An 18,865-nucleotide genomic window follows, 5' to 3' on the forward strand; every position below is an offset into this window, starting at 1 on the left:
AACTCCTCTTCTCTTTTCCTTCACTCCTCTTCTCTTTTCCTCTGGGCTCCAAACCAAGGTCTCATCTTGAGCTGACTCCTTGCTGGAATTTTTTTATCCTCTGCAGCAGGCAGAGTAGGTGGGTGTGGTCCATCTCTTCACACAAACACCCCTTCCTGTCTTGCAGCCCAGCTGTTTGACCAGCTACATATTCCGCTGACCAGCTACTCTCTCTGCCCACAACAGTGGAAATAATCCCTTTTTCATAAATGATACCCCACCCCCGTCCTTAAAATGTGAACGTCAAGTCCTTCTCTCTCTTTGGTCTTAAGAAGGGTTTGGGTAGAAGCAGTCTTCCCATTTAACTCGTGGCTCTGCCTTTTAAAATTGCTGTTTGTCTCTTTTTGTTGTTGTTCAGAGAACCACCAGAGTATTTTTTTCCCCAATGAGTCTCAACAGATTCTTAGGCAATAATTTTTCTTCTTATTGGTGACCTTGTGTGCAGTAGCACTCTACATTCAGTAGTCCTGACCCTCTACTCGTGCGTTGGTTTTCTGTGTTAATCACTGTGTGTGATTTAAATCTTATGTCAGAGTGGTGATAGAGTTTGTCATTTTGTTGTTGTGATTATTAGTAATGTTTTACTACTGTATTCATTGGGGCTGCGTTGAGACCAGCCAAATCCATTTATAGCTTTACTGAGCCGCATTTGTTTGTCAAGATTTCCCAAGTGAACGTTGGGCACATTGACCAGCTCCCGCTGGTGGTATCTCTGCGGGGCACAGGGGTGGGGTGGGGTGGGGGTGCAGCGGGGCAGGGCTAGGAGCTGCGTAAGACATTCCTTTTTGTGTGCTCTCTAAATAACAAGGATGTTTACTCAGGATTGGGGGATCAGTTGTTAGCCATATTGAATTTGGCAAACTGAGCTGCATGCCCTGGAAACCCTCTTCTGTTTCTTAATCTCCATATTGTCTGGTTGCCATTACCTGGTAATACCTAAATTACCCAGTTTAAAGGTATCGCACCATAATGAGAATGGGAGGTTTTCCCCGGGAGGCAACCGTGAATGCCCAGGTTATCCTGGAAGGATTGCCCTACCGGTGGTGTGCTGTCAAAGCAGGGGCCCTTTCTTTTTCTGTACTGCGGTTGCCTTCATGATAGGGTCTTCTTTTCAAAAGATGATAATCACTTAACAGGAAAGATTTCCTTACTGCTCTCAAGAGAACTGCCGCACTAACGTGGTGGGAAAGGCTTTTTAAACACCTCAAGCCCGTAAGTCCATTTCCAGTCACAGAAACCCCTCTCACAAACAGGTTATACAAAAGGCTGTTCTTAATTCTCACAGGCTAAAAGTGATAAGCTACTACTCTTGCCGTCTTAGAGGGTCGATGGTTGACTCACTAATCGCTGGAAGCTCATAAATTGACCAAGTTTCCTACCAGCTTCATTATTCTTCCTTAGTGGGGATGAGAAACAGCAGCAAAAGGAAAGCTAACGATCTTGAGAAATCTAGTTTCCGGTAACAATGGTTTTCTTTTCTAATCAAGAGGGGAATAAACATGGGAGGGAGGAGAGAGAAAATCTGGCTGCACGCGGGGATCTTGCATCCCCTTCTTATTGTCACCCAAAGACCTCGAGGACGTGGTAGGCGCCTTGGGATTCCAGGTACGCCTATCCTGGGCTTCATTTTTATCATTCCTCCTGACACCTGGGGCCAGGCAGTGAGCAGAACTAAATCTGGTTCATTCCATTCAAGCAAAATCTTAACTAGCATTTTTACACCCTGCAGTTTCCCACACACGTCTCACACCCGTTCTCTCATTAGCCGCAGCTCCCGCACAACAAGCGGAAGGACGCCTCTGCGGGGGGCCTTTGCGCTTCCCTCCTGACATCCCTTTTCCTGGGCAGTTACGGGAGCCATCTTGCCCCCGTCCGGACGGCAGCGCTGCGCCCTCCGGTGGGTGCGGGGTCAGCAGTGGCGTGTGAGCCGGCCTGGGCGCGGGCGAGTGTGCACGGCTCCACGGGCACTTCACACCACCTCGGGACGCCGGCCCCCGTGACTCCATTTTCATTCTCTCTCTTAAATAAAAATGGCTCTATACAGTCATAATTAACTCTCAGATTCACGTTGGTGTGCTGTGAGCAAATGAAGGTTTGCCTGAATCCTTTCAAATTGTAACCATGGCGATTGAGGGGGGTGGCACAGAATGAATATATAAAAATATAACGACAATTGTTCTGAATGACTGAGTGTCCTCCTGACGTGTAATTAGCTGTTTTAACAGCAAGATGTAGATTGGCATGGTCATAATTAAAAGGATTTCCGTCCTTTATGTGATTGAAAATGGCAGATCTCCCATTCCCTGTTCCCTTTTAGCACTAATGCTCCGAAGAACATTTGGAACAGCAACTCAGTAAACTAAAATAATGACATAGTGTTCGCGTCCTCTCCTAAGTGAAAGAGAAGGATTGGAGTTATTTCAGCTTCAGAATGGAAGCCTTTGATTACTGCTCCCCATTAGACTAAGTCACATGAAACCTGTCGCTCACATCCAGTTTCAACCTGCTCCATCTATGGCAGAAACTACAGTCAGAATCCCAAACTGAGTCAACCACTGATGAGGCCTCCAGAGTACTCTGTCCCACATGCCAACCAGCCAGGGTCACGTGTTGGCCTTACCTGATGCTTCCTGCTTCACGAGCTCCCTAGAATTCACATTTTCCCTTGGTCACTTGGTATTTCCATTGCCGTCACCATCAGGAAGTGCTTTTCAAACAGGAACTTACACTTGAGTTAGATAGGCTTTTCCTGAGCTAGAGCAGAAGACATGACACGAACACAGATGAATAAACTAAAACATATGGTCTGTAGAGAACTATGCGGCATAAGTGGAATACTGTTGTTTGCAATGTCCTAACGTTACTGGTGGAGAAGGACACGTGTGAATTTCACCCAGGTTTGCTCACATCTCTGGTAATTGCCAGCTTCCTCATGTCAGCAGCCTTTGGTTACCCTGAGTTTTCCCCATTGTTCTGCTGTGTCAGTGGGATTGCCCCCCCTTGGCCCTTCCACATCCATGTTCTCTCTCTCCCACTTTTTTTTTCTTTGCCATCCACCTTGTCCCATGGAGCACCATGTTGTCTTGACACCATACACGGCCTGCCCACAAAGCCCGTGTTCTCACCGTGAGGCCTCAGGCTGGACGGGAGCTGCTGCGTCACTATCTAGCCTTTCTCTAGAATATGCCTTGTTTGGTTTTTCCCATCACTTCAGTTATATGATCAAGAGTGAGTCTACACAAATACCAGCACCCAACATAGTGCCAAGTGGCCCTTCACAAGCCGTTTCAGTCCCTGAGGTTCCTGGCTGTGCTGGTGAGCCTGGCCCCTGAGCCCTTTGTTCAGGCCTGGACACTCCAGGGTCAGGTGGCAGCCGCTAAAGAAAAATACAGCTCTTGCTTTTGTTCATACTTTCCTGCTTACCCTTTTACCCATCTTCTCCCCTCTCCACATATCAGAGGGAATCCTAACCCAAACATTAAACTTCAGTTTCATAAAAATGCTGAGGTAGGCTGCTGCCTTCTAACTGTTCTCTCCCTTTAGCCCCCAGTACACACACACACACACACACACACACACGGAATTTGGATATAAAGGTTCTGCCTTGGGATTCTTTTTTTTCCCCCTCAAAATACTTGCAATCAAATGTATAGTAGTTGTGCTAGAACAGGAAAAATAATGCCATAAAGGGTTTTTACTCAGTGCTGCTTTTCCTACAAGATCTAAAAGTGACTTAACCCCGACTCCTGCATGCCACCTGCTTTCAAGATAGACGTGCAGTCATTGGGACTTCTTTATGGGATCCTATTGGTCATCTGACAGCTGGAATGGTTGTGGATTTATGACCCCGAAGACTACAGTATCCCATCCCTTTTCTTATTTTCCCAACTGCTGAAAGATAACTATCTCCATTAGAATTGAGAATCTGTCTTAAGATTAGCGATTCTGAAAACTGACTAGATGAGTATAATTCTGTGATTTGTGAGACATGCATTCAGCCAGCCAGCAGAACATTCTGATTATCTGCTTACATTCAAAGAAAATAGAATTATCACCGCAGTTAAAACCTTCAAAAACCTTCAAACACAATCTACTCCTTTAGGGATCAAAGTATTAGATGTGCTGCTTAAAGGATGGTGCTACGTAAAAAGAACTGGAGTTGGCCAGACATTTCCCTCCCCAGATGTTTCCACAGGCCACTTTGGTGACTCAGAAAACCCTTCACCACATATTCCTTTACCACCCGCAGCCCCGCTAAAAAGAAAATAAAGCCAGCTTACCAAAATCAGTGAAAATACAGGTAGTGCTTACCCCTGAAATACGTATTTTTTTGGAAGAAAACACCAGAAGTAACCAGAGTAAAGATGCCGTCATTCTAAATCATCATACCTCCCAAGCATTCGAAGCTCGAAGTAGCCGCTGACACTTGCTAGCTTGTCCTGTGTGCCCAGCACTGTGCTGAATGTTTTCAGTGTCTCATTGATTCTTGAAGATTCACAGACCATACTGAGCAGTACCCCCTAAATGAAGTCAAGTAAAATCTCCAGTCGCTTCTCTCATCCTGGTAGAACATTAACAGGATGTCTGCCTGGCCCTGCTGAGTGAAATCTCTGTACTTAACCTGTTCCTTTTTCTCTTGGGCATTGCCGGATGATTCCCCCCTGGTGCACTGTTGCGCCGCCATCATTTCTGTGCCGACACTGGACCAGTGTCACTGTGATGATCTAGACACCAGGGCATCCTTCCTCCTTGGCCTTTCTCCTGTTACTCATGGTTACAGAAACGCAGTAAACGCAGTGAGGCTTGGCTGCTGTGATGCAAAACCTCTTGTTTCAAGTCCCCTGTCCCCATCTCCGCCTCTAGGAGGTGAATGGGAAGGTCTTGCCTTTTGCTGGGATGGAAGATCTTGGCTGTCACAGTCTGAGTTCTGAGGAGAACTCGACTATCCTAGCATTGCTTGGGGGTAGGTGCTCTAAGTGGAAGCAGAGAATACTAAAAGCTCACTCTTCCTGTTCTCTCTCTATTCAGCTCTTGGAGCATTTTTTCAGTGCCTGTGTTTGGAAGTTTCGCTAAGCCATTCCAACTCAGTCCACTGTCCCTTCCGTCACAATCACGAGAGGCGGTGGGGCTGGGCCAGTGCTTTGGAGATTGGAGGCTCTGGAATGCCAGTGTTGGATCAGTGTCTGCCCTGCCGTGGGCTCTCTGGCTCGGCGTAAGAACTTTCTGGTAACCACAGTCCAGCTCAGGGGCGAGCTGCCTTGGGGTTGGTGTGGCGGCTCAGTGACTGTTGTCAGGGACACGGGCTCTAAGCTGACCTGAGGACTCAGCTAACTAAAATCCATGCGCCTCCCTCCCATTCTCCAGCTCTTTACCTCTCAATAGGTGGTTCTGCAGGGGCTGGCTCTGTCGCTTCTCTCCCTTCCGACCGCTTAGTCGTGCCCTAAGCATCCTTGAAGCCCAAGAACGGGAACCGCCCCAGGAGCAAGGCCTCGCTGGGAGTGGCCCTGGGAGAGGGTCCCCATGTTGACCACTGGGGATTGGTGGCCCTTGTAATAGGCACCTTGTTTCATTAGCCGGCTCGTGGGGGGTTTTGGTTATCCACTCCGCTCACCCCACCAAATAAACCCACCCTTAAAGGGAAGGGAAGAAGGCACGTGTGCTTTCCACTGAGGTGCTGATCCCGATTTGGAATCTCTGGTGGCAGCTGGGGGAGACTTCAGAAGGGAGGTGTGCGCTCTTCCCGAGGAAGGCGCACGTGACTCACCAGCCAGTGTGCACGCAGAGCTGGTCCCAGGACACCTGTTCTCTTCGTAACTTCCCACTCCCTCCAGGTCAGGTCTAATCTCAGTCTGATTTCTGGCTTCCTTTGAGCACGGAAACCTCTCCTTTCGCTTTACTGGAACTAAGAGCCCAGCATGAAGTTGTGACGCTTATCCTTCCACTTCATCATTCACTGAAGCTATTAAACTGGAAAGAGAACGGCATTAGTGCTGTATTAATGTACACAGCAGCCACTCTAGTGATACTACCCTGAACTCTTGTTTTTATGCCACGGGGGGCAGGGCAGTACGTACGTTAGGAGTGGACCGAATGAAGGTGAGGGAGCTGGGCTGCGGGCTCCTGTCAGGAGCATTATCGTTAGTTATCATTTGCCTTGGAAACCACATTCAGTATTGTTAGTCAGTGAACCCCTTAATCATTCATCTCTGAAAATGGGCACCACGAACGGAAACCAAAGGTACTGGGGGCGGGGCAAGAGCTCTCTGCCTGCACTGGCAGCTCTGGCAGGGCTGCTCGTGATTGCGCTCGGTTCCCAGAACCCTCCTCTCACAGGGGCCTCTTCTCTTCCTAGTAGTTTCTCTCGCACTGACGGTAGGATGCGAGTCCGTGCAGCCCGAGCCTCACCCCCAGCCCAGCGGCTGCGAGCCTAGAGCCGGCCACCCGGGCACCCCGCGCGTGTTCTCCGCCCCATCTGTCCCTCCTGCTCTGCCCAAGCTAGAAGGACAGAGGCCTCTGCCGGTTCACCCAGGCCGCAAGGGGGGCCACTGTCCCCGCCAGAAGATGCCGAAAGCATCACAGCCGCCTCCCCTGGAGGAGCCCACAGCCTTCTCTGATCCCCCGTGGGCTCCCCTCCCTCCCAAGGCCGTGGTCACGCTGGGTATGCAGCACCTTCCGAGGATGAATTTCTTTCTGTTTTTTAAGTGCCTACACAAGTTACAGACCTCTGGGACCCGCCAGAGTCGGCCTGTGCCCTGCCCTCCCTCCCCAACCCTGCCCCTGGCCCTTGGGGTGGGTGGCCACGGTGGCTGCCCCTCACCAGGGTCCCCGGGTTCCGCAGGCAGAACAACTGCAGGGGTGAGCACGCGGGCTGTCCCTCTCCCCTGTGCTGCTGCTTCACGGGCGTTTCTGTGGACGGGGTGCCGGTCCTGGTCCCAGAGACTGTGTAGGAGCCTGCTTAGCGAAGTCCACAGCTGCCGAGCGAGCGAGCGGGAGAGCGAGACAGCCTCGGCGCAGAAGCCCGGGCGTCTCTGACAGCCGCCAGAAGGTGCGTCCAGACCCAAGAGGCAAAGAGTCAATCAGAGCTATAAACAGGATTATTCATTTGCCGTCATCGGTCACTGAACCCTGGCTGCCTGTCCTCGTCCTCTCTTCCTGGATTTGAGGGATCAGGGTGTCTGCCCACAAGGGCCCAGAAAGGCCGTCACCGGTAGGGGGTGAAACGAGATCAGAAGTGCATCTTTGAAAACGAGTGTGAGATTATTTGTTTGCTTCTTTTTTAAAGTACTTTAAGTCTGACCTAAACTCGGGGCCTTGATCACGTGGTGGGCAGATGAGGAGGGGTTCTTCTGTGGCCGCACTGTTGACATCGTGGCACCCAGCAGCGCTCGGATGACTGGCTGGTGAGTTAGAAGGGTTTTGCAGAATGCAACAATCCATACCCAGGCACTTTATTTCCATTATGAATCCAGCATTTTTGTTCGGACAGTGGAGTCACCCATACACTGGGCATTCCCATTTAACACGTACGGCGTTTGCCACAGGGACTGAGCTGGGTGGCCAAGGGGGGCGGTAGATGGAAGCGATGGGGTGGGCGAGCACCGCCATGGAGGTGGCCTGTGAGGCTGCCGTGGAGCCGCTGTCCCCGTGAGCCGAGCCCCGAGCAGACCCTCAGCGCTCCAGGCGCCGGGCCACAGGTTCCACGGCGCTTGTCGGCTCCCCGTGTTGAAGAGTGTGAGCGAGGTTGGCGCAAGGCTGAACTGGAGGAGGGGAGGGGAGAGGAGAGGAGAGGCGGGTTTCTCTCCGATCACCTGGACCGGGGGCTCACCTGGACCGGGGGCTCACCTGGACCGGGGGCGCGGGGCGCTGGGGGATGGTTCCCGCCGCGGAACCCCATGCGGCTCCGTCTCCCTGGGCGTCCGTCGTAGGGTGGGAACTCGCTGGCGCAGCGAGTTTAAAGTGTAAGGCGAGTTGACGGGGGTCATTTGATCAGATGCCAGGGGTGCCTCGGGTCTGCTGGAAAGTCTTTAGCATCCTCCAAATACTGGAGTACCTGCGACGGGCTGAGTGGGGCCCCTGCGGGCAGGCGGGGGAGGGGGGAGGGGGTCGGGGGGGTCGGGGCAGAGCGTTCCGAACCCCTGCCTTCGCCGTCGTGTCTTAGTCTTTGTGTTTCCCTTTGGTGTCTCCGGGTCTCTGTCCCCATCTTGTGCACCATGTGTCCCTGAGGGGAGTCACACCTGTGTCTGAGTCTGCTGTAAGGTGTTCAGTCTACCTCAAGGGGTCATCATGGTCAACTCTGTCCCATAGCAATCCTTCCGACGTCGCCACACACACTGGAATGTATATCTGCCCCGGCCCCAGCCCACCTTCCTGTCAGTAACCTCCTGACCCCATCTTTTCCTCTATCACCACAAACTCCTAGTGCAAATTGGATGCTGCTTTAAATGTGAAAACACTTGTTCAAAAGCTATAAACCCTGAATGAAAGCTAAAGCTGAATTTATAAGCCTTGTTGCATATGAGCCAAAAGTGCAAAAAGCTCTATATAATGAACTAACCTGCCACTCGTATAAATATAAATATATATAAATATATTAAAATCAGACTGTTCTACAAAATTGTGTATTTGTATTTTTGTGTACGTACAATTTTCTGCTAAGCAGAAGGAGGATGTAGTATAGGATGCTGTGAGAAGAGATTTGGTTTAATCCTATTTCTTTGTTACTTATTTTTGTTAACATCAGATGCCTGTCTTCGTCTTACGTGTAATGACACTGTTTGGAAAGCTGCAGTATCTCTCTTCCTTAGGGGCAGAGTCCATGAGAGAATGAAATGTGGGGTGGAGAGAGCTGTCCTGGCCACCGAACACGGGACAGTGGCCCAGGCTGCCTGGGAGCCACTCGAGGCCCTAAGGTGGGACTGAGGGAGGGCGCAGGGAAGCAAAAATCCCGTTTCTAGACATCAGCTTCCAAACAAACAGACTGTCAGAGCTAACGCAGACGCCCCACCAGCCACTGGGAGGGGACGTGGGACCTCTTGGAAGTGAGGGACAGGGCCTCTCATCTCTGGGCCAGAAGCCTGCCCGGAAAGCAGCAGGGGGCTGTGCCTGGCAGTGCTGCCCTGCTCACCGGCCCTGAGCTCCCCGCCCCTCTTCCAAGTAGTCGCTGCCTTTTTTCAGATCAGGTTACAAAACGCCTCCCCTCTGCCGAGCTGCTGGCGCTTCATCCCCCAGGCCTCCAGCCCCAGTTAACCTGGAGGGTCTCAGAACCCACCTTCCGCCGGTGCTAACACCCAAGAGGGGGTAGCGTGGCTGCCAGCAATAGCCAGAAACCGCCCATCGGACAGGCCGGGCCGGAGGACAAGCTCCGCGTGCCCAGGACAGCCGGCCCTCCCACCACAAAGGCGTCCAGAGGCCCTGGCCTGGGACTGCCTCTGCTGCCCACCCACCTCTCAGCCCCAAGACAGTCCCTCGTGACGTGAACCTTCTCTAGGGAGAGCGATACTGCACCTTCACCTGTGGGACTCATATTTATAACATTGTGTAATGACTGTAGCAAACAGCCCTTGTTTCTAGATGTAAATGGTCAAAGAAACAAGTGCTCTATTGTATTGATTAAAATAGTTCCAATGAGTCCTGTATCATTGTATCTCCTATTCTGGATTAGTGCCTTTTGGACAGTAGACTGTTCTGTAATTAAAATGTAGTATACTGCTTTTTTGTACAGTTTTGTTTTAATAAAACTTTTTTTTAATTTGTGTTTATTTTAGTATTGTACCTATTAGAGAATAAAATGTATAACTGAACGAAGACTGGTCGGGATTTCTTTGAGTAAGGACAGTCATTTGGGAAGTGCCCTGCCACTTCTGTTCTGAGCATCTGTCCCTTCATGCTTTGAAAACGGACTGGTGCCCCAGAGACCCGAGGACACTTGAAAAGGGGTTAAGGGGACAATCAAGCACTTCCTGGTTGAGGGAACGTCAGCCGTGAATCCGGCCCCTTCTCCTCCAGCCTGTGCTCCCTTCATATCTGCCCCGAATCCCCCGGGAGAAGCCATCTCTTCGCGTAGCTTCCCCGCCCGTGATCCCCTCACTACAGGCACCATCCTCCCACATCCTAAAACCACTGGGATGCTGGAAGCTTCTCTTCCACGAGGACCACACCCTTGGACTTTGCTGAGCCGTGAACTCCCACCTCAGGCCATGCCCCGAGCACCTCATTTTCCTAGAAGAGCCATCCTTCCTGGGGCTTCACCTTTAGCAGTAAAAACACAATATGCAAGAAAGCTAAAGCTTTGTAATTTGTGTAAGGCGTCCAATGGTTGGGAGCAAATTCTTGAGCAGGACTGAAGGATCGGGTGCCAAAGCTCCCCTTTCACCCGACAGCTAGGATAGGTTCAACGACCCCTTCTCAGAGACGCAGTCTGTTTTCTCATTATGCATAACTAGAAAAGACTCTGCAAAACTTTAAGCTGCCCTCAAACCCTGTCTAAGTTGCCAACGTAGATGGGCGGGTTTTCGGGGGATGGGGATGCTGAGGACCATCCCCCCCCGCCCCGTGCCCCTCTACTGGGGCCAGAACTGCTCCTTCTGGTTCTGTCCTTCAGGGCCCGCCTGCCCCCAGAGCACCACCACCCCTGCGCCTCGTCTGCGAGTCCTCCAAACACACTTGCCTACCTCCTCAACCCCTAAAGCTCTGGAGCCCCTCTTGTGGGCGCCACGCTCGAGGTTCTGCGACCGTGGGACTTGTCCAGCGACACCAGGCCCGGTGCAGGACGGCACACACATGTTCCGAGGGACCCAGTAGCGAGAGAGTGAACAAACTAAACGTGACATACCCACTAGCGCCCATTCTGGGGTCTGAGCAACCGTGAAAACCCCACAGCCTCGTGCAAAGGAGATCTCATTGAGTTGCAAGACAGTAAGGAACGGCTCGAAAAATACGATTTACCCTAGGAGCTAAATCAATCTGAGACTCTTGCCTCAGAGCAGGACAGCTCCTGGCTGCCAAATTTCTGTCATTATTCGGCAGTGCTTATCTCTGAGAACAAGTCTCGGGCACTTAGGAATACAAACAAGTCCCGCCAAGACGTGCTCTGACTGGCGGCCACCTCTACTCAGCCCTCCCCATGGCTGCAGCCCTACGTTTGCAAGTACCTTTTATAGCAGGCGCAGGCGGAGTGATTCACCGATGCAGGGCCACCAGCGCACTGGGCCGACTGTGTCCTCGCGGCTGTGGGCTGGGCTCCTGGACCATGAGCAGGACGGTGCAGGCCATCTCGGGAGGGCTGCTTCTCTCCCCGGCGCTGGTTCAAGCCCACGCTGGGCTACAGCTGGGTGCCACGTCCTCAGGATGTCGGCCTCAGGGGCAAGCAGGGCCCAACAAATCCCATCGGGCTTCACAGCCTGCGGGGACTGGCCCGCCGGTGTGCACAGCCATAGTCCTCCTCCCCCAAACACCTCGTTGCAGAACCTTCGAGGGTCCACTCACCCGCGCAGCAGTGGAAAGAAGTCCTCTGTTCCCCAGCTGCGGCGTCTGACAGGGGGCCCAGCGTGCAGGTCGAGGTGGACCGTGGAGCTGAGGCGTGAGAGCTGGGACACCCCTGTTCCAGAGAAGCGGTCTCCCGGCTAGGTAGCCCAGAAGCTCTGATTACCTTGAATGTAAGGCCATCAAAAAGTTTCTGTTGGTCCTTGGCTCCTGAAAAAGGTCTCAACCCACTGGCCACGGAACCAAATCACAAGGAGCGCTGGGCTGTGGAGGTGTGCTCAGGGGACCTGCTGCTGCCCTGAACCTCTCTCTTCTAGTCTCAGTCCTGAAAAGCCCCACCCTGATCACTCAGAACCATGTCACAGCTGCCTGTGGAACAGTCTGGAGTGAGCCCAAACACCCCTGCCTCAGGGTGGGGGAGAGGAAGGCAACCAGACGACCCAGACGTAGGCAGGAGATCAAATGGTTTTATTTAGAGGCTGTTGGTCATGTGACGGAAAGGCATATATGGTACAGAATTAAAGAGGTTTAGTTCATTATACAGTACAAATCATTAAGTCTTTACAATTCATTACAGAGTCTTTGGATTTTTAACTCCCATTTCATGTGTAGCAAATCAATACAGTCTCCCAAACAAAATCACTCCTTTATGTGAACCCGTCGTATTTACAGAACTCCACGCACAGAGATGCTCCAAGACTCTCCCAACACGATTAGTCAGCAGCACGCAGGAGGCATGACGGATTCCTCCGAGAGAAGGGTGCACATGGGGACAACGGGGACAGTGCAGTCAAGGGTCTCAGGCGCACAACCCATCCCGTAGAGATGTCTGTCCATCTGAGGAGCGACAGGCAGACAGACGGGGCGGTGATCCTGGGAGCTGGCGGCGTGTGAGAGCAGGCAGGCCTCGGGCAAGCGGCTCATTGTAGCGGAGAAAATATGTACCCGTGGCCTCCTGGTCAGTTTCACAGACGGGGAACTTAAATCCAAGAGGAGGAAGTAACGGGGGCGGGGGGAGGGGGGATAAGGGTCTGAACACCTCCTAGGCCTTTCCGGCTCTGCAAGGGGCCTGCTCACAGCTCACCGAGCACAGGGGCCTGACCCGCTGGCCGGCCACCCGCACCGCCCCCCACAGTCCTCTGGGGTCCGGGCTGGGTGACCGTGTGTGTACAGAGCAGGAGGCAGAGGCCAGGAGGGCTCCCGCCCAGCCTTGACCTGTCCTCGTGCGGCTGGGAGCCACAGACGGACGGTCCCTCCCCAGTGCCACGCAGCTGCCGCTCCTGCTGTCTTACTAAATCCCGGAGCCTGACCTGCTAAGAACCGCATCAGGGATCCTAATGCTGACATTTATTTAAAATTAGGCCTGTGTGTTAGTAAGGCGAGGACAGAAGATGCAGGGAAGGGGGAGTCCCTCCCTCCCCGCTCCACCCAATAACTCAGGGTGCGGGGACTGCCCGGCTCCTGGCTTTAGGGACCGCAGCTCTTCCATTCACAAGCTAACGGGAGTCTGCGCCAAGAAGCAGGGCGGGCTTCCTTCACCACCTGGGAGCAGGACGGTCCCCGCCCCCCTGCCCCGAGCTGCCCAGGAAGCTGGAGGCAGCAAGAGAGAGGCCGAGAGCGTCCCCGGAGCCCCGCTCCATCCACCAACACAGCGGCCCAAAGGGATGTGTGGGTCATGGAGCCATAGGGCGGGGGTCGGGACTGCTGGCCCCATACCCCTGCGAGGACCCAGCATGGCCCCCACGCCCTGCTCTGCTCTTCCAGGGGCCGCCTCACTGCCCTCGAGGGTCCCGGGCCCACCAGGGCCCAGAGCTGGGTCAGGAGAGCCAGGCCAGCAGCTGCCTTCTGCCAGCAGTGCTGACAGATGAGGATGCCCAGAGCAGCCCGCGCGTTGCTCTCTGGCTGCGGGAACAGCTTACCAGGAACGCCGATGGGACGATGTGGCCTCTCTAACGCCACCAACACAGGCTCAAACACGATTCATTCTGAGAAAACCCCAGGCAAGCTGGGAGCTACAGACTCTAGAGCTGCGACAGTGCTTTCCTCCCTGGAGACAGCACCACCTCTGCACACAACGGGCTCTGGCCACCGCCCCCAGTCCCGGCAGCACAAGGTCAAGGGCTCTAAGGAAACGCTGCTTCCCTGGGGGCAGAGATGCTGGGCAGGGCTGGTGGGACACTCTCAGGCAGGCGGAACTGGGGACGTTTGAAAAGCAGGCCCCGGGAGGAGGCGTAGGGGAGGCCGGGAGAAGGGGAAGGGCGCCTGAGGCCTCTCCAGACAACAGGGCTCCTCCCGGCCTGTGAGCTCCGGCCAAAAACCTGCTCCGGGCAGTGACTGGGGCTGTCACCTCTTCCACTTCAACTCAACAGACAACGAAAAGAGCCCGACCCTTCACATCCCCCGACCGACCGTCCCAAGCCCGTTCTGTGAGGTTGCGACGCCTGTCACAGGGCAGACGGGCCCCAGCAAGTACTTGGCTCCGTAAATGAGGGTCACAAACACCCAAGCCACCTTCCATTTCTATGGCGTCTTCTCTCCAGTGCGCCTGGTGCGGACTTTCTGCCCCACCAGGCAGGTCACCTGAGGCTCTGGGAGCGAGAGCCGCCCTCCCAGGGAGCGGGTGGTGCTAGCATCGCGCTGAAAACAGGCCTGAAGGAGAGCTTCCGTGCTGGCAAGGAGCTTACGCAGAAGAGCTGGCACAGAGTTGGGAGCGCTTAATTCAGGGACACGCCCGGCAGGTGTTCCTCGGAATGCCAGCTGAGGACAGGAAGGAGTACAAGTGGTGGCCCGCCACAGACCTGGGGCACCAGGTCACTGGGCCACCACCCTGGTAATACCAAAGGCACCGGTGGAGAAAGGGCTCTGGACCAGGGCTGTCCCAGCGGGGCCAGGCGATGCTCTGGGATGATTCACACCGTCCCCAGCACCATCCGGGCCAGCCTCGCCCGTGGCTCTGCGAGGCTCCCAGGGATAAACCCCGCCGGCAGCGGGGTGGGCAGCTCTCCCTCCGCCTGCCGGGCTGCAGCCCCAGGCTGGGCGGGCGTCAAGGCACAAAACCACCACGGAGCTAAGCTGGTCTAAGGACCCTCCCAGAACCAAAACCGCACCAAGGCCACGATGCCTCTGACCGACTTTGTCATTGGCCACAGAAGCACAACAAAATTCTCCAGGTTTTCACTGTCAGCTTAGAGTAAGGCCACTTGTGTATCTGCGATAAAGGACACAAGGAGGGGCAGCGTCCTCCGGGAACCCCCGCCAGAGGCAGGAGGCTGGCAGCTCCCAAGTGGCCGCAGAGGCGGGCAGCGTAAGGCAGGCCCTGGGCACTCACATCGGGAGAATGATTGTGGCTCGCGAACAATTTCAGATTTTGAAAAAATAAATATAATAAATATATGCCAAGAACTCTGTTAAGGGCATAAATGGCAAAGAGAAAAAACTTTCTGGGTATAAAGACCCTAAAACACCCACAAAGAAACCTCTAAGAAACCCCGTGGAAAGGAAGAGGGAAAGGCGGGAGGGGGCAGGCCCAGGGCCCCAGGCACCTGAGGTGGGGAGAGGTGCTGGGGGCTACGGGGGTGCGGGGCGCCGCCTCCACGGGAGAGAAAGGCACGAGTAACGGTTATGCTTTAAATTAAGAGGTTAACGGCGTCACCAGCACAGAAAAAAGAGCAACAGCGGCCGCAGTCGCGGCGGCCCCAGGCCCAGGAAGACGGCGGAACCCTGCTCTCCACAATCCGGGACCACGCTGGACTCCTAGAACCTTCCACCCGCGGCCCAGCTGCGACGCCGCCTCACTCTCTGGGGAGAGGGAGAAACAGGGAGAGGTCACCAGCCCCGCGACGTGCAGAAAGCATTCCCGGCCTGTCCCCACGGAGAGGGGCTAGAGGGCCCGCCCGGGGCTGTCCCCGCAAAGGCTCGGAGGGGCCCCGCGCCCTCTGTCCGTCGCCCAGGAAGGACGGGAGGCGGCCACCCCACCGCTTAGCTGGCCCAGGACTTGCGGTTCTCCGGGTTCCCGGGGGCGCGCTCGGCCCGCCCCGCCGCGCCCTCGGCCTTGGCCAGCGCCGCCGTCAGCGAGGCCAGGTTGGTGGCAGAGCCAGAGAGCGCGCCGCTCCTACGGGTCTCGGGGGCGCCTTGCGGCCGGAGCCCCGCGCTGCGCCGCCGCCCCGCGCACGCCGCCCTGCGCACGCGGCCTGGCCTCACCAGCAGCCCGTAGCCGGGGTTGCACTTGAAGTACTGCTTCCCGTCGATGGAGCCATCGTTCTTACCTGCGGGAAGGAAGAAAGGAAGGAAGACGTGGAGGTGGCTCCCCGGCCCGTGGGACCCCTGTGCTCCCACGCCCGCGCAGCCAGTCCCCGCTGAAGGAGCGGGGCCGGGGCAGTGCCTCCCGAGCAGCAGAGGTGGTCACCGCGGACAGATCCCGGTGGCCTCCGGCATGGCCAGGGCCTGTCACTTCTGACGCCCACTCGCCCCGCCCTCGGCACCAACCGCTGTCAGTCTGGACAGTCAAGACGCAAACCTAGGATGGATGTCGTGAGTGGAACGATTATTTTCCCTAAATCTATTAGATGGAAACTGGCAAATTACCAAACTGTAGCTAGTGAGATGTCACGCCTGGTGTGTCAAGATGGGGAGAAGATGCCTCCTTGGTAAAAGCAAACAAAGGTGAAGGTCAGCACTGGGGGGGGGGGGGGGGGTGTTGTGGGGAGCTGATCCCTCAGTGTCCGCAGCCCATGGTGATGGGTTGCTGGGGAACGTGATCTCTGCAGCAAAGCACTCATGAACTGTCCACACTCACTGCTTGCACCCCGCAGCCTGCCTCCTCTCTTCCTCCCTCTCAATCAGGCCCACCCTCCACCAGCTCCTCTCAAGGTCAGCAGGAGTCACTCGGTCCGCCTCTTGATGTATGTCACAGGTGACCTCTCGCTCTCCCTTCCTGCCTCCCCCTCGAAGGCGGGGCAGGCCCTGCCCTGTCCCTTGGGGGCTCGCCCACCCAGCCTGCCCTCCGAGAACCCTGCTGCCTCTTGGCTGCGTGTCCAGCCCGAGGTGGCCCTCTGACTGCTCTTCTCTACCGGGCATCCACCCCGCACACCCAGTGCCCCTCCTGCCAGAACCCTGGTTCCTCGGGAGCGCGTGCTCTCCCTGCTCTCCTCATAGCGCTCACTGCTATCACATTTTGTTTGTTTACTTGGCAATTCTCTTCCCTCTAAAATGTAAGTCCAGGGAAACCAGAACTTTGGTTTGCTCACCAAGGTGTCCTCAAAATCCAGGACAGGGACTGGAACGCGGTAGGTGCTTAGTATTTATTTGCTGGATGAATTCGTCTGTTCGCTAATCCCCCTTTAATTCTTGAGCTCAATTACAGATAAAAATGTCTTTCCCAATTCCCCTTTGCATTTCAGCAGAAATGGAATTTAAAAAATATTCCAGCCTGTGCTGCACTAGTCTTCTACCTCTTCCATTTTATGACATTCTTGGCCAAAATTATTTTTAAAGACAGTGATTTCACAGCTGAGCCTAGGGGCTGAGAGACAGTCACTGTGGCCTGGGGTTCACTGAGGCCCCTCCTGCAACCCTCACTCTGCTGGACCAAAGGACAGCTCCTCACTGGCGACACCCAGCAGGCCACACAAGCTCTGCTAAAACCCATCTCCACAGCCTCCAAGCCTCAGCTCAGGGAGCAGCTGCCCCACCCTGGGACACGCTGGTGGGAGGGAGAAAGGCAATCAGGCCAGCTGAGCTCAGCGTGCTAGACACAGAGTGAACTCCCCGCCATATCTCCTCAAGAGAAATGAGTGTGTCCATGCAAAAACTTAACACACAACTGTTCCCCGCAGCCTTACTCACAACGGCCAAAAAGTGGAAGCAACCCAAACGTCCATCAACTGACAAGTGGATGAACAACGAATGCGTGGGGCATCCCTACAGTGGGACAGTATCGGCCACAAAAAGGAATGAAGTGCTGACACAGACCACAACTGGCTAAGCCCGGGAAACTCGGAAAGTGAAATAGTCACAAGAGGCCGGGTATTTATGGCTCCATTTATGTGAAAGTCCAGATTAGGACCTTTTATATCAACTTAGGCAAAAAAGTAGATTAATGGTTACCTGGGGCCTGGGGGGGTGGGTAGTGTCTTGCTAACTGACATGCAGCTTCTTTTTGGGGTGATAAACCCATTCTAAAATTAGGGTGTACAACTCTGGAAATATACTAAGAACCACTGAATTGTACACTTTAAACAGGTGGATTTTTTGGTATGTAAACTGCATCACAATAAAGCTGTTTAAATCAAAGAGAATCCGCAGGCCATTTGCTACAACATGGATGAACCTAGAGGGAATTATGCTAAGTGAAGTAAGTCAGAGAAAGACAAATAATGTATGTTATCACTTACATGTGGAATCTAAAAAACAAAGCAAATGAATGAATATAACAAAACAGAAGCAGACTCACAAATATAGAGAACAAACTAATGGTTACCAGCCGGAGAGAGGGAAAGCAGGAGGAGCAAGACAGGGGTAGGGGGTTAAGAGGTGCAGACCACTATGTATAAAATAAATAGGCTACAAGGACATATTATACGGTACAGGGAATACAGCCAGTGTTTTATAATAACTTTAAATGGAGTGCAATCTATATAAATTTTGAATCACTATGCCATACACTGGAAGCTAATACTGTAAATCAACTATACCTCAATTTAAAAAAAAAATTGGGGGGCTTCCCTGGTGGCGCAGTGGTTGAGAGTCCGCCTGCTGATGCAGGGGACACAGGTTCGTGCCCCGGTCCAGGAGGATCCCACATGCCGCAGAGTGCATGGGCCTGTGAGCCATGGCCGCTGAGCCTGTGCTCCGCAGCAGGAGAGGCCACAACAGTGAGAGGCCCGCGTACCGCAAAAAAATAAAAAAGAAAAAAAAGAAAAATTGGGGACTTCCCTGGTGGCGCAGTGGTTAAGAATCCACCTGCCAATGCAGGGGACACGGGTTCCAGTCCTGGTCCGGGAAGATCCCACATGCCGCGAAGCAACTAAGCCCGTGCGCCACAACTACTGAGCCTGAGCTCTAGAGCCCGCAAGCCACAACTACTGAGCCCCACGCACTGTAACTACTGAAGCCCATGCGCCTAGAGCCCGTGCTCTGCAACAAGAGAAGCCACCGCAATCAGAAGCCTGCACACCACAACGAAAAGTAGCCCCCACTCGCCACAACTAGAGAAAGGCCGCGCGCAGCAACAAAGACCGGACACGTTCAAAAATAAATAAATAAAAATAAATAAATGAATGAATGAATGGCACGACAAAGTACATGTTTCCTTACGTCCTGCCCTCAGTCTTTCTGAAATGATGAT

At 54.0% G+C, this 18,865-nt stretch overlaps 1 protein-coding gene across 1 annotated transcript in view; it reads right to left on the minus strand.

Moving 5' to 3' along the window:
* Nucleotides 1-13,155: 13,155 nt before the first annotated feature.
* KIF13B (kinesin family member 13B) overlaps nt 13,156-18,865 on the minus strand; it is a 186,663-nt gene continuing 180,953 nt past the window's right edge. The window contains exon 40 of the mRNA XM_082842622.1: nt 13,156-15,785. Within this exon, the coding sequence (XP_082698748.1) occupies nt 15,499-15,785 (287 nt within the window). The 3' untranslated portion in view covers nt 13,156-15,498. The remainder of the gene's footprint in view (nt 15,786-18,865) is intronic.

This window comes from Leucopleurus acutus, assembly GCF_964270905.1.
Source record: "Leucopleurus acutus genome assembly, chromosome: 7".
In the NCBI taxonomy this organism is placed as follows: Eukaryota; Metazoa; Chordata; class Mammalia; order Artiodactyla; family Delphinidae; genus Leucopleurus; species Leucopleurus acutus.